Here is a 26,754-nt window from a genome sequence, read left to right on the forward strand (position 1 = left end):
CGATGGAAATGTGCAGTGTGAACTCGAGTAATATGACCAAAGCAGGGGAATTCATTATTTGCATTAATCAGGATCTAGCTATAAATCCTACCTGTTAATGTTTCTTTCCTACAATGACTTAGTGGTATACTACAAGATCAGTATCTTTTCTTATAGGCAGGTTCAAATGAGTTGTTTTAAATCTGACCAATGGTTCAAGAAAATAAAATAAAATTTCTCTCATTTTTATAAGCCAGGTGATTAATTATATGTCTATCATGTAAAGAACAGTAGAGACACCACCACACTGGCTACAGGGTGATGATTAAAAAAATAAATAAATCCTGGGGGCAGCTAGGTGGCACAGTGGATAAAGCACTGGCCCTGGATTCAGGAGGACTTGAGTTCAAATCCGGCCTCAGACACTTGACACTTAACTAGCTGTGTGACCCTGGGCAAGTCACTTAACACTCATTCCCCCGCAAAAGTAAAATAAAATAAAATAAAAAATCCTAATAACTCTGAAGAATCATTGACATTATTATGTAGATACTGTGATCAATAGTTTGATGAAGTACACACACTAACAAAAACATAGTTTCTTATAGTTCTGAAGTAATATTCTTTTTATATAGATACATTCTTTAAAGTATTTAGTTGACATTTTTTTGAGAAATTAATTCATGCAATTGGAACTTCTAAACTTCTTACCTGACAATGGGGTGTTTTATTCACCATCAATTTACTGCAAAGTGCAGTATGGGGTTTGGCACTTGCACTAATGAGTTAGAAAAGTTTCTGCTTTGCTCTGACAATAAGAAGGGTACTATCTTGGATCTTTGGGTAGGTTACTCTAGAAAGGATATGTTTCTAAAATGTTTAGTTTGGATGAAGCTGGTAGTTACTCATCAAGACTTTAAATCATCACATTTTTGTCTAATGTAGCCAATGATCTTATTAAGTATGATTCCTAATATAAATATGGTACAGTAGTCATTGTTGAATTTTGTGTTGTTGTTCAGTCACTTTTAGTTGTGTCTGACTTTTCGTGACCCCATTTGGGGTTTTCTTGGCAGAGATACTGGAGTGGTTTGCCATTTCCTTCTCCAGCTCATTTTACAGATGAGGAAAATAAGGCAAATAGGATTAAGTGACTTGCCCAGGATCACATAGCTAGTAAGTGTCTGGGGCTGAATTTGAATCCAGGCCTTCCCGACTCTAGGCCAGGGGCTTGATATATCTACTGTGTCACCTACCTGCCCCTCCCCTTTGTTCAGTTTGAACCCTAGTAAGATGTGCAATGACAGGACTGCCAAGATTGGTTTGGGGTTTTTTGAACATCATAGATTTGTTCACCATATCAAGCCTTCTAAAATCTAAAATGATTCAGTCTTGGTTCTTGCCACTTGTATCCTGCACGTATGTAAATTATCTGTATGTTGTTTTCCCCATTAGAATATAAGTTCTTGAGGCCTAGGGACTGTGTTTTTGTCTCTCTTTGTAACTACAGTTCCTGGCACTTATAAGTGCTTAATAAATGTTTGTTAACTGACTTCTAAGCTATACAATGTTCCTGAACTATGTTCTGCAAAACCCAAGTGTTCCATATGAAGTAAACTGAGGTACCATCAGAAAATTTTTGTGGATGTTATTTTCCTGTCTAAAATATTAAATGTGAAATAATATACAAATAGAGATTCCATGTGGCAATTTTTGGTATAAAAATGTTTAATTTCATCTATTTTGCCTCAAAGTTTCTGTGATTGAGCTCTCCTCTTTCCCCTCCTTTTATATAGTGAGATATGACATATCCTAACATCCTAGGGAGGCAACCATGGCATAGTAGCTAAAAAGATGTCATCAAGTGGGCAGCTAGGTGGCTCAGTGGATAAAGCTCCAGCCCTGGATTCAGGAGGACCTGAGTTCAAATCTGGCCTCAGACACTTGACACTTACTAGCTGTGTGACCCTGGGCAAGTCACTTAACCCTCATTGCCCCACCCTGCCACCCCCAAAAAAGATGTCATCAGATCAGAAAGACCTGGGTCACAAAATCCTGGGCAAATTATTCTCTTTGACCCTAAGAAAACATGTAATTTGTCAAGAAATTGCAGATCTGTATTGATCTGTATTATAGAGAGAATTTCTTTCTTCTAGAGAAGTTCCCTCCATCAATAAAATCACAGATCTGGACCCCAGGAGTTATATTTTTGGTTTTGTCCATCCATTCCCAGTTTTAAAAGTGTTCCCTGTGGCAGAATTGATTTGGGAAAGACTGCTGTGAGTTGTATAAAGAGGTGGTAATGTGCGTACCTAATGATATAATGCTACCATCACCACCATATGATTACCTTGCTGAGTTCTCATCCTGGACTAGCAACGGAGGTTTATCAGTCAGTTTTTGTGGAGCAAATTGAGGGGAAGGAGACCGAGACGATTCCATTCCAGATTTTGGAAGATGATGGTATTTTGAAGACAAAACAGCTTCGGGCTTAAGATTTGATGTTTCTTCATTTAAGTGCTGACAGTCATTCTCTGCAGAAGCAGGCTGCCTAGAATCCTGTGGCTGAGCGCTATTGAGCTTTTCACCAAATGCAGAAGGGCTCTGGGGAAGGGTGGAAGGATTCACATACACATCAGGAGAATTAGGGGATTGAGACTGAACAGGCCTGCTGGGTACCTCTAGCAGGTATTCAGAAGAGCTCCCAACAGAGGACGGGGTGCAGTCCTGACGTCTGTATTTACTGGCGTCTCGTTTGGGTGGGGGCGGCCTTTGAGGTGCTGGCCCCCGTCTTTTGCTGAATGATGTCAAATCTATCCACCGGGAGTCTTCCTCTCTGCCTTTCGAGGAGGGATTGACACCGTCGTTCTTAGCGTGAAGTTCAGAACAGGTTTGAGGGGGCACGTCAGGATACTGGGTCTCTTCCTTTTTGTTTTCTTCTGAATATCTATAATCACTAGGCAATGTCCCAGACCTGCCTCGGCTCTCTTGTGGTGAAACTAGAGGCTCTCTAGTGTGAGTTGGCTCGGTGGATTTCGATTTGCTGCTTAGATTTTCATCCAATGGATCTCTTTTTTCTCCTGGACTTTCTCCCCGATGTTCTGTATCTGCTGGCCTAAAAACATAAGTAAAATAATCATGAGCAAACTACTCTGTTCAATATCATCTCCCACATATTATCATGCATGTGATAGTAACTTTTAGATAGTAAGTACTTGCCAATAATAACTGCTCTGACCTACTTAAAGGATTAAAACCTACTTCCCTCCCCATTCCTAATGTAATGTGTTGAGTCAAAACTATGTGTCAGACTACAGTATATATGCATATACATACATGTACAGTGTCATGCAATGCAACAATTTTATATAAGAACCTAAAACATTCATTCTACATTTTTTTACTTTTTGTGAATAAAATGTGAATGTTAATTTAAAATGACTGTGAATAAAATTCCAACAGCATCAAATGTAACCAAATTAGAAGTTTTTGAAGAGTTATTATTTATTGACCTATCAGAAACTAGTTATTAAAATGTATAACAGTTCCTTCATAAAACTATAACTTAAAATTACCTTGGAAAATTTCTAGTCTCTTCCCCAATATGTAAATTAGCAAAAGAAACTTACTGACAGAACCTATAAACTTAGTAATACACTGAAGTTGGAGGAGGGAGGTAAAACAGTAAGAGTACTATTTTAATGAATAAAAGACACTTGTAACCAGAAACATTTGTACAATATACATATAAATGTATGTATGTGTATATATAGACACACACACATATATATATATATATACATATGTGTGTGTGTATACATACATATTTTGTGCATATGTCCGAGTTTGTCATGGCTAATGAGTCAGCTAATTAATGTTCATCAGATCATCAATCACCAAAGTAGACTATGCCTCTGTTGACATTTCTGCTACCTATTGTTTGTTCTCTTATAGCCCAACAAAATAGAAAAAACTGGACTTCTCTTTAGTTTTTTATGCCCAAGCCTAACTACTTATTTAGTCTGTTGTTTTGTTGTTGCTCTAGTTTTTTTTTTAATGTTTTTGTTGTTGTTGCTCTAGTTTTAACTAAAACTTTTTGACTTAAGAACTTGTACTGAGGAGACCAGCAACCAATTAACCATCAGAATGAGAACTAAAGCTTTGCTACAGATGGAGGAACTAATTGACTGACAATGCAATTTTACTGCTATTAGACATTAGCCATGAACATTCATGCAAAAGGTGGCCTTCACCAGTGTTGCCCTCCAGTCTCCATTCAGTGAGAATGTCTTAAAATCATAGATGTTAGAAATGAAGGGGGCCTTAGAGATCATATGGCCTACTCGCTTTCCAAAAGAAGAAACAAATGACTTAGGTGAAATGACTGGTCCAAGGTTACAAAGGCAGTCAGGGTTATAGGTGGCAATAGAACTCAGGTCTCCTGGTTCCCAGTTACTAGATTTCCTAATAAAACACACTGCCTTAAGGTTCTTATATTGATTCAGAAACAAAAGCCATCTGGACAGAGTCAGAGATGTTCCATCTAATCCTCATGTGCCATTACTCAATGGTGACTAGTAATATGGAAAGCCTCCACATTATTTCTTCAATTTTCAAATTCACAAACTACACAAGAGGAAAGAAGCCATCACCCCTCATGTCACACGAGTGTGTCTGAAACCCCAAATCTTCTCTTTTTACTTATTTTCTGTTTTGCAGGGGTCATGGCAACAAGCAACTCAAGAATACAGTTCAGCTCAGGCCATAGGCTCCATTTACATGTAGACACCTGTCTCCTATCTTATTGCACAGAAGGTATGCTCATATCACACCAACAATTGAAGGTCAATTGCATGCTGAAGCAGGGAAAGAGAGCAAGTAAAGGTACCTCTGAGACCCTGAAAGAACGCAGGTTTGCTCTTTGCTTAGAGGAGGCTGAAGAGACACAGTGAGCTTAGAAAAGAAGCTGAAACAGAAAAAGCAAACAGAAAAGGCTTAAGATAACATGAACGCAACTTGAGGAAGTCAGCTCTCTTATTTGCATTAGGAAATACTAATAGAGGCTGAAAGTTATCAAAACAACACTGGCAAAACAAAAGGTGATTCTGGGAACAATGAACAATCCAAAGACGTCCTGGTTATAAAAATATAGCAGAACACTTAAACACTGTGAAAATGACAATACACAAGGAGGGACAAGTCACAAGTCAGGTTTATAACACATGTTGGTAGAATTTTATTCACTTCAACATAATGTACCCCATGTCTTTATATCACTAACTTACTTTCTTTAGTCTTCCTCATAACAGTGGTAAATTAGGTTAGGCTAAAGAGACTGAACCTGTGATTTCACTGGTATACGGAACTTAAGGGTGAGGAAATTGCCCCTGCTCAATGCTGGGTGACACCTCATCTGAAACTTCTTAATAGTCTCAGAGGGTTGAGTAGGGCACTGAGAGGTTAATGCCAAGGACACACAGACAGCATTGTTTCAGAGGTGGGACTTGAAGATGGATCTTCAATTCACTAGCACAATTCACTGCCAGTAAATTATCACTATTTTTTTTAAATCTCCTTTATTAATTATAACTATGATTTTTCTACAGCACATGAAAAACTCATTCAGTATTACTTTTCTTTAAAAATGCTTGCTTAAAAATTAGTGATTCCCCTCCTTGTTTATAAGATCATAACTTTAATGGATTTTACTATACATATACACACGGACATATAAGTGTGTTAAGCCTCTTCAAAGTGATCATTTACTCCTTCTAAATGCTTAGGGACAGGCAATGCAAAATTCATTTGCTTAAAGACTTTATAAATCAACATTAAATTTACAGGGATTTAGAACCCCAAATTAGGCGGTCCTTTAGGGTCACCATGGCATGCATGGATCACCATAAATATGTGCAACTGTCCATGTTAAAAGTATTTTCTAAGTAAAGTGTTTCCTTGCAAATTCAGAAAATAAAAAAGCTGAATTCTTTTGGCAAAGCAGAGAAGTCACCTTTAGGGAGAAAGACAACAATGGAAAGCAAACAATGACTCAGTACCAAGGTTTGCTAACCACAGTAAGAAAGAACAGTATTGTTTCTCAGTTTATCATATCATAATGCCATCTATAGGATTTATCATAGGAGTGCTTGACTTTCTTTTTTTAAAGAGAAATTTCTATTAGTTGTACTTCCAAATGATTGGTTTCCTTTGAAATTCTTTGCATTTTACTTTATGTCTTTTAAGAAATCATTCTGAGAAGGGATTGGTAGGCTTCACCATACTGCCAAAAGGTGTCAACAACTAAATAAAAGGTTAAGAACCCTTGATACATACACACATACATGCATGCACATACACATACACACATGTACCATTTCTTACAACTAGTGATTTCACAGTTAATGGAAGATGGTCCCACTGGTAGTGGATCAACAGGGTTCCTGGGCACTACATCCCTAATTGGGGAATGTCCTCATAAACTCAAATTCCATAAACATTTATTAAGTCTCTAATACATAAAAGCAACTGGAAAAGCAAAGACAAAAACACAACAGCCATGGAAGCAGGCACATATTCATTTCAAGCCACTGTCATGTACTTGCCCTCAAGGAATATGCATTCTACACTACAGAAATATACAATACATATATAAGTACGAAATGCAAAGTAATTTCAAGAGATAAAGAGCGTTAATATCTGAGGAATCAAGAAGAGTTTCTAGTAGATAGGAGCACACATGTGAGCTGTATTTTGAAGCTATCATGGAATTTTACTTAGGTAGGAGACATGGGAGGAGCATTTATGAAAAGAGACTAGGCAGGAGATAGGATATCATGCATGGCAAACAGTTGGTAGGTCAGTCTGACCAGAAACTAGGTGCATGAGTGGGAGTAATATTTTAAATGTGCATCTCTAATTATTAGAGATTTAGAACATTTTTTAATAAGGCTAATGATAATTTTGATTTCTTCCTCTGGAAAATGCCTATTTATATGCTTTGATCATTTATCAACTGGAGACTGGCTCTTATCCACTCAGTTCCTATATAGCTTAGAAATTAAACTTTTATTGGAGAAACTTGCTGCAAAGATTTCCCACCCACTGCCTTCCCCACCCCAGTTTCCTGCCTTTTTTTTTTCCCCCAATTTTGGCTGTACTGGTTTTGTTTGTAGAAAAACTTTTAAATCTTATGTTATCAAAATTATACATTTTACCTCCTATGAAATTCTCTATCTCTTAATGGGTCATGAACTCTTCCCCATCTGTAGATCTGACACATTTTTTCCTGTGTTTCACAAGTTCGCTTATTATAGAACACTTTAGGTACCCATTTGAAGGTTACCTTGGTATATGGTACAAATTATTAGTCTATGTCTAGTTTCTTCCAGACTACTTTCCAATTTTCAAAACCATTTTTGTCAAATAGTGAGTTCTTGACCCAATAATTGGGATCTTTGGGTTTATCAAATACTAGGTTGACTGTACTCATTTGTTTCTGTATATTAGATACTTAATCTGTTCCACTTATTAAACTTCTCTATTTCTTTCCTGGTACCAAATAGTTTTTTACAATTAACATGCTGTGATTTAGTTTGAGATCTGGTACAGCTAGTTGCCTACCATTCCCCTTTTTTTTCATTAATTCTCTTGCTATTATTGACCTTTTCTTCCTCCACATGAATTTTGTTATTATTTTTTTCTAGCTTTACAGAATAAATTATCCTTTGATAATATGATTGAAATGGTACTGAATAAGTAAATTAATTTAGGTAGTACTGTCATTTTTAATATATTGGCTCAAATTTGGATCGATTTTTATTTGTCTGAAGAATATTTTATAATTGTGTTCACATAGTTCCCATGTGTGTCTTGGCAGATAGACTCAGAGTAATATGAAAGGATGGTGGGTGTAACCTTGGGTTGTGATATGGCATAGCATGACTAACGACAGGACAAGGGGGTCTAGGATTCAAGAGTAGCTGCTAATATGTTGTAGACCAATTCAATGACAGGTCATGGTTATAAAGGCAGAGAAAAGAAACCAGAACAGAGGAAGTGGAACTGGAAGAAGACGGAGAGGTAGAAGGCTTGGAAATCACATTAAGGATGAAGGGTAGTTTCAGGAGAAGTAAGAGAATGCAAATTTGGAAGGAGAGTAGGTTGTGGTCATTGAGAACAATGAGTTCTGGAGCACAGAGGTAGAACAATTATGAGTAAGTGGTTAGATCAAGGGTCCCAAAGTGTCCCTAAGGTGGAGTGTATGAAGAAATAATGGGAGTTTAGTAGGTTGATTGACTGGAAAGTCATGTGTTTGAGAGGATATGAACATTATGTTGAAATCCCTAAGAATGTAGGCAGGGCAGGGGTTAGAGAAGAAAGGAAGACTGTGAAATAATAGGTACTGAACTACTTGAGAATGGAGAGAATATGCAAATGACCACATGGAGTTGGTTGAACTAGGAGATAAAGATGGATAGAAAGAAGAGAGATTAGTGATGGCAAAGGGACAAGCTGAAACTGGGAATGAGGAGGGAAGAGTAAGCCTATTCTGGCCAAGCACTCCAAGAGTAAAAAGGAGCTCCCTTAACATTTCAAAAGGAAAATCTCATCATAAAATAGCATCACCTGTTCACAATGCAAAGCATCCTAACAGAGCTTAGTAGAGTGATATGAATCCAATAGGTGATGAATAAATTGATCTGAACTAAAGTTGATATTTTATCTGGTTACTTCTATTTGTCCTGTTTCCATTTTCAATTATACTCGGTGTAACAAAGTTGTTGGGGTTTTTTGTTTGTTTTTTAAAAAGAGAGGCAGCATGGTGTCACAGGCACAGTCCAGGACCTAGAGTTAGGAAGCTGTAGGTTCAAATCCCACCTCAGACACTTGTTAGCTAGTTGGGTGAACCTGGTCAATTCATAAACCTCTCTAGGCCTCAGTTTCCTTATTGGTAAAACAAAGACTCAATGACCTCTGAAGTCTCTTCTAGCTCTAAATCCATGATCCCTAGACTATACATCAATGAAGTACATTTGTTATGAATGACTATTGTTATTATTATTGTTATTATTATTATTATTTGGCCTGGCCTAAAACCACCTAAAGAAAAGATCTGGCCAACTGTCTTGATTAGCATAAACATAAGCTTGGGGGAGGGGGGGTGTAAGTGATTTGCCCAAGGTCACACAGCTAGTAAGTGTCAAGTGTCTGAGGTCAGATTTTAACTCAGGTCTTCCTGACTCCGGGGCCGGTGCTCTATCCACTGTGCCACCTAGCTGGCCCCAACATAAGCTTTTAACAATATTTAAACTGATTTCTTCTTCTTCAAAAGCTAAGGAAATACAATGAGAAGTAGCTGAGAAATTTCACTGCAGTGTGGTTCTGGATTCCTAGCCTGCATTATGAAACATTGCATTAAATGATGCATGAATTTTGATGGCTGCTCTTGGGGGAAAACATGTCTTATGCGGCAGTATAAAGTATGGTAATGTCTTATTCTATAGGTAATAAAACTCCCTACATTTTATTTTGGTACTTCATTTTCTCAAACTGGAAATTAACGTGGACTTTTTTTGAATCAGGTAATTGACGCGTTGCTAGGTTTCTTTTTTGCTATTCACAAGTTCAGTGCCCAAGACCACCAAATTTATTTCCATTAGAGCAGAATGTGAGAATTCAAGAAATCAAGGTCACAGAAAATAAAGGGCCAAAGATATAGATTACAATCAAATGCAGAGTCTATTCTGCAAAATGTGTTTTAACTTGTAAGCTAAACATGACTCTAGTTGAAAATATGTAGACAATGAGCATTTCCAATGTGATTCAATGAGGTTTCTTTCTCATGGGGGGGAGGGGGTCTGTCCTCAAGGACAAAAGTATATAGTAGTATTAAAAAAAAAAAAGACAATAGAATACTCCTCAAACTCCTCAAGGCATAGATACAGATAAGCATCTGTGAACATTTTAGACCATAAAGTAAAATTATTCAAAGGAGAAAAAGGAGGTAGCTGCATTCCAGAGTCAGAGTCATTTACATTCAGCATGGGTTGGTTGCTTCATTCTCATGCAAAACATGCTAATTACATGTTACCATGGAGAGAATCGGGCTCTTACAGTTCAGAAAGGAGAAAGAGAAAGCAAGCTTCAGAAAGCAGCAGAACGACCCAGGAAAAACCTGCGAAATGGTATAATAACATCCTTTGACTTTATGTTTGGCATTTTGAGGTCCATAATAGAAAATACAAAACCCAAGTAAAAAAGAAAGACCTCTTAGGGAAAGAAAGAGATTTGAAAACATGCTCAAAATTTGAAACATTTCATAGTGGATAAGAAAAAGGACCAAAAAATTGCAGTTGCCTTTTTTCCTCTTCACATTTTAAATTGTTTTTGATAAACTCTCATTTTAAAAAATTGTATACTGTCAGGAAGTACATACTATCTGTTATTTCTAATAAATGACATTCCCTTATGTTTATTAGCATAATCACTAGGACTGAAGTCAAGCTAGGAAATTAGTGGGATTTGGGTATAGATCCTCTCCTCTAATTGATATTCTTACAAATTCATTGTGCCTCAGTTTTCTCATCTGTAAAATAAGGTAACTGGTTATTTCCTCTCATTTGGAGTGCTGTAAAACAATTGTGAACAATTATTGTTTCCAAATAATTTTCTAAGTCTTTGAAAAAGAGATCTGTGTTCCTGAGATGCAATTAGGCACTGTATAAACTTCATTTGAATGAGAATAACACCAACTAAACATTATTTAGAATCTACTTAACATTTTATATTTTGACACTTCTCTGTGAATAAGGCTAGCATAATTATTTCCAATCAAAGTAAGCAAAATTTATTTAAATAACATAGAAAACTAATTGATAGGAAATTTTTTTAGCATCTAGTCCATGCCCTCATATTTTGTTATCAGTAACAAATTATGCACGAATAGATAAAGATATCATTAGATATGATAGTAAAATAGATCAATCATACAAAGACCTAGAGAAAATCTCCAAGCACACTCAAGCAGCCTACTTTTGGAAGATTTATGGGAGAACTGGGATGAGATATGGGGGGGGGGGGAGAGAAAGTGAGGGTAAGTTTGTTTGTTTGTTTGTTTGTTTGTTGCACAGGGCAATAAGGGTTAGTAAGTGTCAAGTGTCTGGGGCCACATTTGAACTCAGGTCCTCCTGAATCCAGGGCTGGTGCTTTATCCACTGTGCTACCTAGCTGCCTCCCCCCACCCCCCCCCACCTCCACCTCCACTCCCACGCTGTGGGTAAGTTTTAATCTGTGGGTCTGGGCCAGGTTGTAACTGACTTGAGATGAATTTATATCTGATTCTCAGTACAGAAGGGAACTACTGGAGTCTATTGAGGGGCAATGGCATGGTCCAACTTGCATTTCAAGGAAATCAGTTAGCAGCTGGGTGACAGATGAACAGGGTTGGGGAGAAACTTGAATCAGGAATAGGAATTATTATTCTCAAAGTGTGGTACAAAGACCCCTTGGAAATTCAAGACCCTTTCAGAGGGTCCAAGAGTCAAAATTATTTTTATAATGATACTAAGATATTTTAATTTCTAATTAACAAATATTAATAGAGATAGCCCATATAAAAGTTATTTTGGGGGGAGGGTGCTCTTCAATGATTTTTAAGAGTGTAAAAGGGTCCTGAGACCACAAAGTTTAAGAACGGCTGAATTAGAAAGTGAATGCAATAGAGAAACATCATGAGAAAACATTTCTAGTTTAATTCCACAACCTTGAATGACCTGGGGAAGGTGGTAGCTGAAGATTTCCTTCTCTGTAAAATGGAGCTATTTCTCATAATTTTATTTCACAAGGTTGTGGTAAGGAAAGAAATTTGCAAACTAAAATACCATATAAACATGAGCTGTTATTTTTTTTTGCTCAATAATGATTAATACCAATATATTTAAAGCAGACTGTACACTTATAAAACCACCTATCTCAGTTTTTCCTGCCTAAAGAAATTGACACGGAGTGGGAATATTTGGTTCCATCATCCAGAAAACAGCCCACAAATACATACCACATCACAGATTTACAGCTGAAAGGGAACTTAAAGGTCATCTAAACACAAGATCAGAGGATGGTAGATTTAGCACTGAAAGGAACATCTCTTCCAACCCTGTCATTTTATAGATGATGAAACTGAGGCCCAGAAATAGAAAGTGATTTGTCCAAGGGTACAAAGATAACATGCAGCATAGGGTTTAAACCCACGTCCTCTGGCATAAAATAATAATAATAGGTAATAATAGTAGCTAGCATCTATATAGCTTTAAGATTAGAAAAGTACTTTAATAATAGTAATGATATATAAAAGTGAGCATTTTAAATAGGGCTTACTACATGCCAGGCACTGTGATAAGTGTTTTACAAATATTATTTCTGACATGGGGGGAAATGGGGTACGGGTTTGGGTTAGGGGTTGGGGTTCTTAGAATTTCCTCTTTAAAGAATTACACCCTTTTGCACACAAAAGCAATTAGAATAAGATGGTAGTTTATTTAGGGGCAAGGAAAGGGAGGGGGGAGGGAAGGGAAACCATGAAAGAAATCCTTGGACTTCTCATGGGGCTCTGAGGTACCAATCTCCTGGAGCAGGAGACCAGCAGGTACTTTTACAGGGGGCTGATGAGGGTAGACCTGCCTGTGGAAAGTTCCTTTAGTGAGAGAGGACCATCCCCCACTGGTAGCAACTGGGGGAATTGGGTGAGGGGTGGCTATGGATCTCTCTTCAGGACACAAAGGCAGCAGCCACACCCAAATTTATCTCCCCAGGGGTAAGGGAGACCAGAATGAAGGGTGGAGATCCCAAAGGTACCTCAGTCCAATTTGGTTCCGCTTATCTCTCTAGGTGTATCTGTCCTCTGGTTTAGTTTCTCAAGGAGAAGACTCCTTGATGTGCCCCAGAGAACTTCTGGGGTGCTCTGCACCCCATGACAATTTCATTTGCTCTTCTCATCTGCATTTTACTGATAAGGAAACTGAGACAGAAAGTTAAATGATTGACCCAAAATGTGTCTGAGACAGTTCAAATCTGACCTCACACACTTACCAGCTTGTGACTCTGGGCAAGTCAATTAACCTTGTTGCCTCAGTTTCCTCATCTGAAAAATGAGCCAGATAAGGAAAAGGCAAACCACTCCAGTGTTTTTGTCAAGAAAACCCCAAATGGGGTGACCAAGAGTCTGACACAACTGAAAAACAACTTAACAACTTCATGACTCCATCTAAGTCCAATACTATTCACGGCATCCACCACCAGGTTTCCTCTAGCACTTCATACTGCACACCATAAAAGAGCTATATGAAAATGTAGACATTTTCTGCAAAGATATTTTAACTGCCAACACAATTCCCATGACTCACTATATTCAATATGCATGTATGCACATATATACACATACACGCATATATTCAATTTAGATATGCCAAATTACTTAGATATTAGAAAGCTTGGGGGCAGCTAGATGGCGCAGTGGATAGAGCACTGGCCTTGGAGTCAGGAGTACCTGAGTTCAAATCCAGCCTCAGACACTTAACACTAGCTGTGTGACCCTGGGCAAGTCACTTAACCCCAATTGCCTCACTAAAAAAAAAAAAAAAAGAAATTAGAAAGCTTTTTACAAATCCTATTTCCCCATAAGTATTATAAAATTATTATAAATGAAAACATAAGCAGCAGACATTTCAAAAATTGTTTACCATATTAATGAAATAACCCCTCCTCAAAAAAAAAAACCCACAACCAAATAATGTAATTAGCTTTTCAACATTCAATTATTATCAAGTACCTATTGAAATGCAAATGCAAGGCACACAGAAAGAAAAATGAGCAAAACAAAATAAACAAAAACGAAAAAAAAAAAAACCAAACCCAAACACCTAATCCCTTAAAGTGCTTATAACATAGTAGGCCACATTTGGTAAATACACAAAAAATTACAATAAAAAACAAAATTTGATACGTGTCACAAGACATGAAAAGGCAAAGTACTATGAAATTCAGAGGAGGGAGATCACGGGATTATAGATTTAGAGATGAAATGGAATTTAGAGGTTGCTGAGTCCAACCCCTACATTTTACAGATAAGAAAACTGAGGCCCAGAATGACAGCTGGTAAATTTCTCAAGAGATGTAAGAGATTATGTCCATTTGCTAGGGATCAGGGAAATCTCAGAGTACATTTAAATTTTTCAAGAGCTTTTATTGAAGTAGACATAAATGATTTTCAGAAAAATTTGCTGTTGAATAGTTTTATGTTAAGATAATACTATTTCCCCCCACTGATTTCAACTTTAAAAACAAAGATATTTGTGACTGGGGGGGAAATGGTTATGATAAAAATTATACATTTGAAGTAAAACATTTTGTGTTGTTTTAACAATGCTATACTGGACTTAACTTAAAATCATATATTACCCGCACTTTTTTTTTTTTTAATTTTAGTGAGGTAATTGGGGTCAAGTGACTTGCCCAGGGTCACACAGCTAGTAAGTGTTAAGTGTCTGAAGCCGGATTTGAACCCAGGTACTCCTGACTCCAGGGCCAGTGCTCTATCGACTGCACCACCTAGCTGCCCCTTACCCACACTTTTAATGATAATATGTTCTTCCATAGATTTAGATAAGGAAGGTACCGGAGAGGTCATTTTTCAAGTGGAAAAAAAAAAGATACCTAGAAGGGTTTTAAATTACTTGCCTGGGGTCACATTGCTAGTAATTAATTACCTTAGGCAAAATTTGAATTCAGACCTTCTAGACTCCCAAGTCTAACACTCTCCTAATTATACTATGCTCTCTCTCAGATTACTAGTTACTTCAAAAATTATTAGTATGGCAAGCCAAACAGAAATTTGGCAGTTTTTTTTTTCTTTTTAAGAAACAAGCCTAAAAATGACAACTTTATACACAAGACAATTATTTGCCTTTTGGAGGGAAGGGGGATGCAGGAATCATTCCATTACCTGGACTACTTCTTCTTTTTTTTTGGGGGGGGGGGAAGGGGCGGGGCAATGAAGGTTAAGTGACTTGCCCAGGGTCATACAGCTAATAAGTTGTCAAATGTCTGAGGTCACATTTGAACTCAGGTCCTCCTGAATCCAAGTCTGTTGCTTTATCCACTGCACCACCTAGCTGCCCCCTGGCCTTCTTTGACATTAAATTTTATAACACCCTGAAAGCTATAAATAATATTACAATATTCTTGGAGGACAGGCACCAGCAGAACACAAAACTGAAGACTGAAATGTACAAATAGAATTATTAATCTATCCATTTGGGCCAAGCAAAATCAAATGACACAGTTATAAGGTCTGAAAGTGTATGTGATACTACACCATGATAGGGTCCTACCTCCATGCTCATCACCCCTCTCTAGGGCCAAGGTTGTTCATTTAACTTGCATTAGTATAACATACTAGTAGAAACCAGTAGATCTCTCACCTAACTACTGGGGGAGGGGAATGAGAAGACACACATGCCTAGATCATAGTCGTATTTTATTTTTGGTGAGGCAAATAGGGTTAAATGACTTGCTCAGGGTCATATAGCTAGTAAGTGGTAAGTGTCTGAGGTCGAATTTGAACTCAGGTCCTCCTGAATCCAAGGCCAGTGCTCTATCCACTGTGCCACCTAGCGGCCCCCATACTTGTATAAATTAACTAAAATATGATTATTGTTTAGCAGTAGATTATTTTGGATGGGATGCTATATGGTCTGTTTTTACTGAGAATCCTGTCAGCTTTCTATTTTAACTTCCTAGTTCTCAAAAGAAACTGTTATCTCATCTATTCAGAACTTCATTCCAATGAGGCAGATCATCACCCATCTATGCCTGCCTATCATTTCTATCAGGAACAAGGTCAGAGTTCATTTGATCATGATTCATGGCTTGGCACCAAGTTAGAAACACAGTATTTAATATAAATGGCAGAAGGTATTTGAAGGGATTCTTTTATACAACCATATAAAATAAAAGCATACCACAATCAGATTATATCCTAGGATTTTAATTTACCAGATGCACTATCTGCCATTCCACAATAAGCAAATATTGTTATTACTTCAAAACCCACAATTGTAAAAATTATCAAAAAATTGTAAACTTGGTTAAAAGTTGTAGAGACCACATAAAAAATTACAAATTATCCACTATGTCACTCTCTATTACTTTTTTAAATGGAAAAACTATGGAAATATCAATTATAATTAGTTTACCAGACGTTTTAGGAACACATACAGCAAAGGCATTGTTCAATGCAGGGGTGTCAAACTAAAAATAGAAACAAGGGGCCACTAAATCAGGACTCCTGCTGGCATAAAATGACTTAGAAAAGCAGGTATTAACATTGTTTACATGTTATTGTATTTTTATTTGTATTTCCTGATTACAATTTTTTTTTAATTTGGGGGGTGGGGCAATGATGGTTAAGTGACTTACTCAGGGTCACACAGCTAGTAAGTGCCAGAGGCTGGATTTGAACTCAGGTCCCCCTGAATCCAGGACCAGTGCTTTATCCACTGTGCCACCTAGGTGCCCCACCCTCCTGATTACATTTTAATCTGATTGGGGCCACACTAAGAAATGTTTTGGGCCTAGTATGTGACATTTTTGGTTTAATGGCCAGAGGGTTATCCTTGCAGTCAGGAAAACCTGGGTTCAAAAATGCTTCCTCTGACACATTAGCTGTGCCAGCTGTTACTTAACCACATCAGTACTCCAGGCGACACTCTGGGCCCATAAATTGTAAGTGAGTTTCCATTCTGAGAATTCCACACTCTGATGAAATCACAGGCAGATCACAATCCCCCACCTCTCAAATGAGATAATAACTGTAAAGAATTTAGCACAATGTCTGGCACACAGTAGGTGCCATATAAATGTAAGATATTCTATTAAATTAGGATTAAACATTTTAAAAAATGTGTGTACCTGAAGCATGTATGACAAGTATTCATTCAGAAAGACAATTATGATGTGAAAAAAATATTAGCCTACTTTTAATTTAAAATTTTGGGGGGGGGGTGAGGCAATTGGGGTTAAGTGACTTGCCCAGGGTCACACAGCTAGTTAAGTCTCTGAGGCCGGATTTGAACTCAGGTACTCCTGACTCCAGGGCCGGTGCTCTATCCACTGCGCCACCTAGCTGCCCCTGGGAAGACTTCCTTTGTGTTTGATAGATTTACTATGAAAAGTGAATCCAATCACAACACACAGGATGAGAAGGTATGAATACTTATTTTTGAGAAAGGAGTTGGGGGGAGTGCAGCTAGGTGGCGCAGTAGATAGAGCACCAGCACTGGATTCAAGAGGACCTGAGTTTAAATCAGGCCTCAGACACTTGATACTTACTACCCTGGGCAAGTGACTTAACCTTCATTGCCCGGCCAAAAAAAAAAGGGGGGTGGGGGGGTGGGGAGAAGGTTGGGACATACTGTACATGACAAATGAGGGGCTTCTCAGATGTAGGCTATACCTCAATGTAGCACTGAATGAGAAGGCATGGACAGGTTGCAATCTGTTCTCCCCTCTTTCCAAATTCCTTATGACTGTAAGATTGCAATGGAATACTACTATGCTATAAAAAATGATGAACCTGGGGGGCAGCTAGGTGGCGCAGTGAATCAGTGGCCAAAACAAGAATACACAGACACCTCTTTCTGTCTTCATGCAGACTCATTAAGAGGTATTACAATCCATCTCCCTTGAGCAACTACTTTGCACCCAGCAAATATCCACCAAGATACCAAACCTGAAGGCTTGTATTTTTATTCTTTGTACTTGACAGAAACCCTTAAAGAAAAGGAAAGTAACCTACAATTTCCTCCTAGGTTCAGTTTCCAATTATTTCATTATTCCCATTAAGGTTTTAAACTCACAACAACCTCTAATAAGCCACTCAACATTTATAATGTCTGGAAAAGCTATACCAACATTGTGCTGGCTTTAACAATTGGTTACTTTTAGAAAGTCAGACTGCTTTAGCTTTTTCAATGTATTATGTAGGGGGAAAAATGGATGAAAAGTTCAGAGTTTCCTTTTGGCTCTTTTCATTTGCCTGAACTCCAATACTGAACAGTACTTGAGAATGATAAATCATTTGGAAAAAAAAACAAGAAGGAAGAGAGGTAAAACCATAGGCCCCTCCAAAATCCATTCACAGATGAGCCAAAGACATTATGGAGGTATGCATTTGTTTACAGGAAAACAAAATTTTTGGCTATGTGATTTTTAGAAGCATTATTTTGAGATAATAAAGATGTTTTGTGTGACAATGTTCTTCAGTGAAAGACCCATCTCAGCCTCACCTAACTTTCTGTTCCTCAGACCCCTGCCATATTCAGGTTGTATTTCCTATTGACCTTTTAAATTACAGCTCAGGACAGCAAAGTCTAAATATTAGTAGTACTGATCAAACAATGCCAGAAACAGCATTTATTTTGGCCCTTAGTCCACCAGTCAATTGGATGCGTATAGAAAATACTATGTCAGTATCACAGATATGGCTGTACACAGACAAATCAAAACACCTAACTTTCATATATATATATATATATATGGAAAGTTAGTAGCTGCAGGTGAGTCATTTGCAAGTATAAAGAAATACCTTTAGAAATAAGGAACCACTGAAGCATATACATGCCAGTTTTATAACCATATTTGCCATTCTTAGACTAATACTTATTTTTTGGGGGGGTGAGGCAATTGGGGTTAAGTGACTTGCCCAGGGTCACACAGCTAGTAAGTGTCAAGTGTCTGAGGACAGATTTGAACTCAGATCCTCCTGACTCCAGGGTCGGTGCTCTATCCAGTGTACCACCTAGCTGTCTCTGGACTAATACTTAAAGTCCATCCTTCTCTTCCCTCCCACTCCTCCTCCCCCAAATCAATTTAGGATTATGGAAAAGATTCTAAAAAACAATAGGCTCAAGTAAAAAAAAATTAAGTGTTTGCTTTATATATGATATAGGTAAATACATGATAAAATGTGATTAAAATAATATATTAGAGATTAAATTTATTAATCTAAGTAAAGAAGAGATATCAATGGATGATTTACAGAGTTTCCTAATTAATATGAATTACTATTCTGATTTATTTTTCCCCTTTCACAATTCATAACAGCTTTAATTTTTATCACTAGTGTTGTCATCATTCAGTTGTTCAGTCGTTCCTGGCTTTTCATAATCTTGTGGACCCATAGCACACCAATGTTGTCCATGATGTTTTCTTGGCAAAGGCAATGAACTGGTTTGTCATTTCCTTCTCCAGTAGATTAAAGCAAACAGCTTAAATGACTTGTCCAGGGTCACACAGCTAATAAGTGTCTGAGGCCAAATTTGAACTCAGATCTTCCTGACTCTGAGCCTAGCTCTATATCCAACGGATCAACCTCACTGCTTCTTTTAACTTACATTGCATATAAGTAGATTACTCCCACCCTCCTCCCCTGTGGCTTTCTCATCCAGGAACATCCCTGTGCTACGCCAGTCCCATTCTCACACTGGTCAGTTCCTCCTAGGGTCTCCATTTTGGGGAGTGGCCCAAGCTATCAGCTTGGAGGAGTTAAGCGGCACAATGGATAGAGCTCCAGGTCTAGAGCCAGGAAGACTTATCTTCCTGAGTTCAAATCTGGCATTAGACACTTACTTGGTATGTGACCCTGGGCAAGTCACTTAACTCTGCCTCAGTTTCCTCATCTGTCAAATGAGCTGAAGAAGGAAATGGCAAACCGCTCTAGTATCTCTGCAAAAAAAAACTCCAAATGGGGTCACAAAGAGGCATACACAGTTGGAAGCAACTGAACAACAACCACCGGGCTGTCTATCTTTCATTCTCTCCCTGGCTATTCTTCTAATCTTCTGGACTTTGACACCATACATTCCTTCCTCTCCACTCTATGTGTTGTGTTGTCCCATTAGAACATAGACTCCTTGAAGAATGGGATCATCTTTCTTTTTTCTTTTATCTGTATCTCCATTGCTTAGCATAGAGCATAGGACACAGTAAACTTAATAAATGCTTGTTGCCTTGCCTACCTTTCCCTATAAATTACGATTTTTAAAAATTAGCCTGTGAATTTTAATTAGTAGAGCATTAAATAAGAAAAAAAAACACTAAACACTTTAAAATTTGATTCATCTAATATAGTAGATAAGTGAAAGACGAGATGGCATAGTACCTAATAATAATAGAGGCAGCTAAGTGGCCCAGTGGATAGAGTGCTAGGTCTGGAGTCAAGACTAATCTTCATAAGTTCAAATCTGGCCTTAGACAATTACTTGGTGTGTGACCCTAGGCAAGTCACTTAACTCTGCCTAAAGTTTCCTCATCTGTCAAATGAGTTGGAGAAGAAAATGGCAAACCACTCTAGTATTTGCAAAGAAAACCCTCAAATAAAGTCACAAAGAGTCAGACATGACTGCAGTGACTCAATAACAAGATAATAATGGTGTATAATAATAACTTTACAAATCTTCTGTTAAGGGCTAAAATTCCAGCTAAACTGTCTAAAATATCTAATGAGTGGTCGCCAATAAATTATAAGCTTTAGCAAGAGTTAGACTTTTAAGCATTTATTAAGGAGAATAAGAATTTGATAAAGAGAGAGAGAAAGGCCTAGATTCCTATCTATTAAACGGAGAGCGCATTTCTAGCTCCACTCTCCACCAGAGTCCTCAGGAAAGAAAGCGAGACTGAGTGCCAGTCTCTTCCTTCCTCCTCCCACTAGGCCGCGTCACTTCCTGACACCAAAGAAAAGACTCCTGGTCTTGCCCTCAAAGACCTTTGCTTCATGGGCGGAACTCTTCTACAGTAAGTCTCCAGCAGGTAGCGTCACTCCAATCGTTACAGTTACCTCACCTCTAATTCCTCCATGGGAATAATAATCATTAATAATGCTGATGATACTACTAATAATATCTACCATTTTTATAACACCACATGCCAGGCACTGTGCCTGTGTGTGTGTGTGTGTGTGCCTGTGTGCCTGTGTGTGTGTGTGTGTGTGTGTGACACAGACAGACATCGTTTTTCCCAATCTCGGCTAATACCTCTGTTTCTTAGACCCCTGCCATCACAAGGTGGTATTTACTGTTGACCTCTTAAACTTTACAATTATTTGTAAATTTACAATTTACACTTTCTGATTATTATCTCATTTGATCCTCATAACAATCCTGGGAGTTAGGTGTTGTTATTATCATAATCCCCATTTTACAGATGAGAAAAATTGAGGCAACCATACTGAGGCCTGCTTCTAGGTCCAACATCCTATCCACTAAGCCACTTAGCTTCCAAAACAAAGCGCTGGGTAGGAAGGAGAAAGACAGGTATGACCTCGACCAAACAATGGCTTTGTGACCTTACAAGTACTACCACCAAAAAGTATCATAAATGATAATTCGGCATTTTTATTCAAGAGGGCACCCACCAATGAAGTGAGGGGGAAGAAAAATATAGAGAGAAACAGAAAAAAGAAAAAAAATTATATAATAATTCTAAAGCAATTAGAAGTCATGCTAATTTTCCTCCCCCCAAAGAGAGGGAGAACCATGGATTTTTTTAAACTAGCTACACTGTAGACAATTGAGCACATTCAGAATAACATGTCAAAAAGCTATCATGGGCAGAGAGTCCTAGTGGGCAGAAGCTGATGTTCAAGACCAGGATAACAGACATAAGGCTGGAAGGGAACACCTTGTCCAACCTCTTTATTTTAGAGATGAGGAGACAGAGCTCAGCCAGAAAAGTTGAGGGATTTACTCAGGGTCACAGGATGAGTAGTAAGCACTGAAAGTCGAATTTGAATCTAGGTCCTTTGACTCTGGAGACAGAGCTCTTTAAAACTTTAAAACAGTGGTGTCAGACTCAAATAGAAGGAGACTGCCTACTGACTTAGAAAATGAATATCATCGATGTCATATTGTATTTTTATTTTGTTAAACATTTTCTGATTATATTTTAATCTGGATCTGGCAGTACTCTAGGGTTTTGCAGCCCACTGGCCCAAGTTTAACATCCCTGCTTTAAAGTTTTACCTTTCTATACATTTTCTACAAAGAACTCATAGCAAATTGAAGGGTCATTAATAACAACCTTGTGTTAATTTTTGTTGTTCAGTCATTTGAACTGTGTCCAACTCTTTGGGACCCCATTTGAGGTTTCTTGGCAGAGATACTGAAGTGGTTTGCCGTTTCCTGCTCCAGCTTATTTTACAAATGAAGAAACTGAGGAAAACAGGGTTAAGTGACTTGGCAAGGGTCTCATATGGCTAACTTCTGAGGCCAGATTTGAACCCATGAAGATGAGCCGTCCTGATTCCAAGCCCAGCGTCATCTACTTGCCCCATTTAAGTGTTAATCGAAAAAAAAATTTTTTTTAAATCTATATGGGGGCAGCTAAGTAGCAGAGTGGATAAAGCAACAGCCCTGGATTCAGGAGGACCTGAGTTCAAATCCGGCCTCAGACACTTGACACTTACTAGCTGTGTGACCCTGGGCAAGTCACTTAACCTTCATTGCCCCACCAAAAAAAAAGTATATAAGAAGTTAGGATTGTGGCATGGTGCCACTGAAACATCTATTTTGTGATTGTGATCTATCAAAATCTAGAGTGACCAAGAATCTCTCCTTATAATTCTGGTCTTAAGGTCATCAATATCAACCAACCACTACAGGTAGTCAATTGAAAAGTGGGGAAAGAACTAGATAGGATGGTAATAACCAACAGCAATCAAGAACACAAAGAATGTTCTATGTAGGAGATGGTAGGGAATTTAGCTAAGTGGCCCTATGTTCCTGAACACATCAGAATAGCCAGATAGATTAAAATGACAATAACCACTATGACAAATGGGCAAACCAAGCCTCACATGAGAATACTTCTGTTTTAATCAATCTTCTAAAACTGTCTCTTAAGTAGACACATCTACCCACCAATTCACCTCATAAGAACTAAAATCTGTTTCACAAAAATAAATTAATTAAAGAAACTGAGATTTGGAAACCAAAGCTCCAAATGTCAGTGGTTTGGAGTTATCAAGTAAGAAGAGTGCATCACTAAGTCAGATCTAGTATCTTATTTCCTATGTTTGCTTTTAGGTAGACAATGGTTTTCTGTCCAGTTTCAACCTCAAGTAAAGACATGTACATCTCAAAACATCCCAGTTTCTAAGAACCCAATATCAATGCATATAACTAAATGAACTTACCTATTTTTTTTTTTTTTAGTTTTGTTTCTAGCCTGTGCTTGGAGTAGAGAGGTCCTTCCTCGAATTTACTATAGAAATATTTCATTTACTGATCCACCCATTCTGGAGAGCAATTTGTAACTATGCCCAAAGGAATATAATGCTGTGCTTACCCTTTGACCCAGCAATACCACTATTAGATCTTTTTCCCAAAGAGATTATAAAAAAGGGGAAAGGGCCAACATGTACAAAAATATTTATAGTTGCTCTTTTTGTCGTGGCAAGGACTTGGAAATTGAGAGGATGCCCATCAATTGGGGAATGGCTGAACAAGTTGTGGTATATAAATGTAATGGAATACTATTGTGCTGTAAGAAACGATGAGCAGGCAGATTTCAGAGACACCTGGAAGGGCCTACATGAACTAATACTGAATGAGATGAGCAGAACCAGGAGAACATTGTATATAGTATCAACAACATTGTGTGTTGATCAGCTGTGATAGACTTGACTCTTCCCAGCAATACAATGGTGCAAGATAGTTCCAAAGGACTCATGGTGGAAAATCCTCTCCAAATGGAGAAAAAAAGAACTATGGAATCTAGATGCAGATTGGACCATACTATTTCTATTTTTTTTTGAGGTTTTTCCTTTTTGCTCTGATTCTTCTTTCACAGCATGACTAATGCAGAAATATGTTTAATGTGATTGTACATATATAACCTATTTCAGATTACTTGCTGTAACCTTGCTGGGAGGGCTGAGGGAGGGAAAAAATTTGTAACTAGAAATCTTATAATAACAAATGTTGAAAACTATCTCTACATGTAACTGGAAAATAATAAAATACTTTTATTAAAAAAAAGAATAAAGAACAAAGAGCAATAAAGAAAAAAAGAGATATTCATTTATCCAGCATTATGATAAATTCATGTGTTCAACACAAGTGAATTATCTAAATTCTTTCCCTTTTAAGCATTTTTTAAAAATCATAATTATTTTTATGGCTATCTAATGAAAATGTATAATGTCTTCCTATCAATCAATCAAAAGCATTTATTGAATGTGTACTATGTGTTAGACACTGTCCTGTGCACTGGGGATACAATGAAAGGCAAAACCCAGTCTCTGCCCTCAAGGTGCTTAAATTCTAAGGCAAGGAAGAGGAAACAACACAGGAACAACTATGAACATAAATAATATATATAGGGAACAGCTAGGTGGCGCAGTGGATAATGCACTGGTCTTGGATTCAGGAGGACCTGAGTTCAAATGTGACCTCAGACACTTGAAACTTACTAGCTGTGTGACCCTGGGCAAGTCACTTAACCCCAATTGACTCACCAAAAAAAAAAAAATCACTAAAAAAAAAATAATAATTATATATACAGGAGGGAAAGTACTGACGTTTAAGTTTTTCTCTCTCTCTGAAGGCCCCTGAATCTACTCTTAGTCCTCACATTTATGGTAAATACTTAGTTTCCTGTTTCCCTTAAAAAAAAAGAAGTTACTAGCTGGCAGCTTCTTTAACCACAAGAGAAAACCACGAGGGATTCTTTCAGATAAAGCCTTCTATTTTATATGGATTTCATGCTGGCAACATAACTAGTGGTTACGGAAGACCTAGAAAAAATTCACCTGAACCCACACAAGTAATAAAGACCCTGTACCGTGGCTGGATGTCAGTGAATAAAAAAAGTATGGACAGAACTGTACAAGGGACTATCTGTTTAAAATGCTAGTTAAATAGAGGAGAAGAGAACTCTAGATTCTGATGTAAGGGAAAAGGTGACAATCTGATAAAGGCCACATTTCTAACGTGACAAATGGATTCAAATTTATAAGACTAAGAGCCATTTCCTGGTAGACAAATGGGCAAAGGATATGAATGGGCAGTTTCTCTTATTGGCTGTGTGACCCTGGGCAAGTCACTTAACTCTGCCTCAGTTTCCTCTTCTGTAAAATGAGCAGGAAATGTCAAACCACTCCAGTATCTTTGACAAGAAAACCCCAAATGGGATTATGAAGGGTCAGGCAGAACTGAAATAACTTCAAAACCACAACAAATATAATGGAGTATTATTGTGTAGTAAGAACTAGTGGAATGGACAATTTAAGAGAAAAAAATTGATGGCGGAGCAGCAAGTAGAAACTAGGAAGACAATTTATGCAATGACAATGTTAATAAGAAAGACAATTCTGAAAAATTTTAGAACTCCACTGAATTAACAATATACCACAATTCCAAAAGAATAAAGATGAAACATGCCACTTGCCTCCTGAGAGGATAAGGATAAGGATAATATTTATTTTGCTGGATTGTTTAGATATGTATTAAGGGATTTTTTGTTTTAATTCTCAAAGTGGGAGGGTACTTGGAGGAAAAAATTAATATAAAAACATTACTTAAAAGAAATATTTTTAATTAAAAAAAAAAAGATCTGTCCACTGAATGTAAGGTTTAGCCTATTCAGGGAGAAACATAGCAGACAATGAGACTTTGGCGCCTTTAGATGAGGAATCTTCCATTTCTAAGCTGCCTTTGCTTTGAAAGTGACTATCTGAGCTTCTAGAGGATATGGAAAGATTCAGCAGGCTTGATAACTTATTTTGTTGAGCACTTTTAAAAGTTATTATCAGTAGCAGAAACAATAGCAGAAGCAGAACTTGGGAAAAAAATATGTTTATCCTGGTTTGATACCAAGTCTGCTGCAATGTATGTATCGGAATTTTCCCAAGTATCTTTAAGTCTGAACATAGTATCAAGTAGATCAGAGTAAAATTTCTTTATGAAGTGTCTTGCTAGATAAAACATTTGATTATACTAGAGCCAAATCACAGAATCTGAGAGCTAGATAGGACCTCAGAAGCCTTCTGGTTCAACCTGTATCTGATCAAGAACCCTAGTGATAGCCTTCCTAACCAAGAATCACTGAATTTTTGCATGGAGGCTTCGAGTGGGAATTCACTACCTGTCCATATACTTTGGAATAATTCTAGCTCTTAGAAAGTTGCTCCTTAAATTGAAAAGATGTCTGCCTCTCTCTCTACAACTTATATTCATGGCTCTTGGTTCTCCCTTCTGTGTCTAAATAGAATAAGTCCAGTTCTTACAGGAAAGCTTTTCAAAGACTTGAAGCTAACTAATCTGTTCTACCTTCTCCCCTTCCAAAAAAACAAAACAAAACCAACTTTTCCTTTTTCAGACTAAATATTTTGAGTTCCTTCAATCAGTCTCTGTGCATGGCTTACCTCCTAAAACACCTTAAGACCCTGGTTACCTTCTCTTGGATAAGAATATAGCCTGTCAAAGGGCAGCTTGGTGGCTCAGTGGATAAAGCACCAGCCCTGGATTAAGGAGGACCTGAGTTCAAATGTAGCCTCAGACATTTGACGCTTATTAGCTGTGTGACCTGGGGCAAGTCACGTAACCCTGAATGCCTCAATCATCAGGGCCATTTCCAGTTGTCCTGATGTATATCTTGCCACTGGACCCAGATGGCTCTGGGGGAGAGTGTGAAACTGGCAACTGCACAGTGCTCCCTCATTTAAAT

The 26,754-nt window shown here is 37.7% G+C and overlaps 1 protein-coding gene across 6 annotated transcripts in view; it reads right to left on the bottom strand.

Moving 5' to 3' along the window:
* The window catches only part of SHROOM2 (shroom family member 2), a 244,564-nt gene that overhangs the window by 19,749 nt on the left and 198,061 nt on the right, over positions 1 to 26,754 (bottom strand). For 3 of the 6 annotated variants that reach the window (XM_043992671.1, XM_043992670.1, XM_043992675.1), the window contains 2 exons: positions 4,868 to 4,945; positions 2,330 to 3,094 (listed from right to left, as the gene is read on the bottom strand). In XM_043992671.1, coding sequence (XP_043848606.1) covers positions 2,330 to 3,094; positions 4,868 to 4,945 — 843 coding nt within the window. Of the gene's footprint in view, positions 1 to 2,329; positions 3,095 to 4,867; positions 4,946 to 10,092; positions 10,154 to 26,754 lie in introns of those variants that run through there. The other 3 variants (XM_043992673.1, XM_043992674.1, XM_043992672.1) reach the window with 3 other exon arrangements.

Source organism: Dromiciops gliroides, chromosome 3, assembly GCF_019393635.1.
Source record: "Dromiciops gliroides isolate mDroGli1 chromosome 3, mDroGli1.pri, whole genome shotgun sequence".
NCBI classification, from domain to species: Eukaryota; Metazoa; Chordata; class Mammalia; order Microbiotheria; family Microbiotheriidae; genus Dromiciops; species Dromiciops gliroides.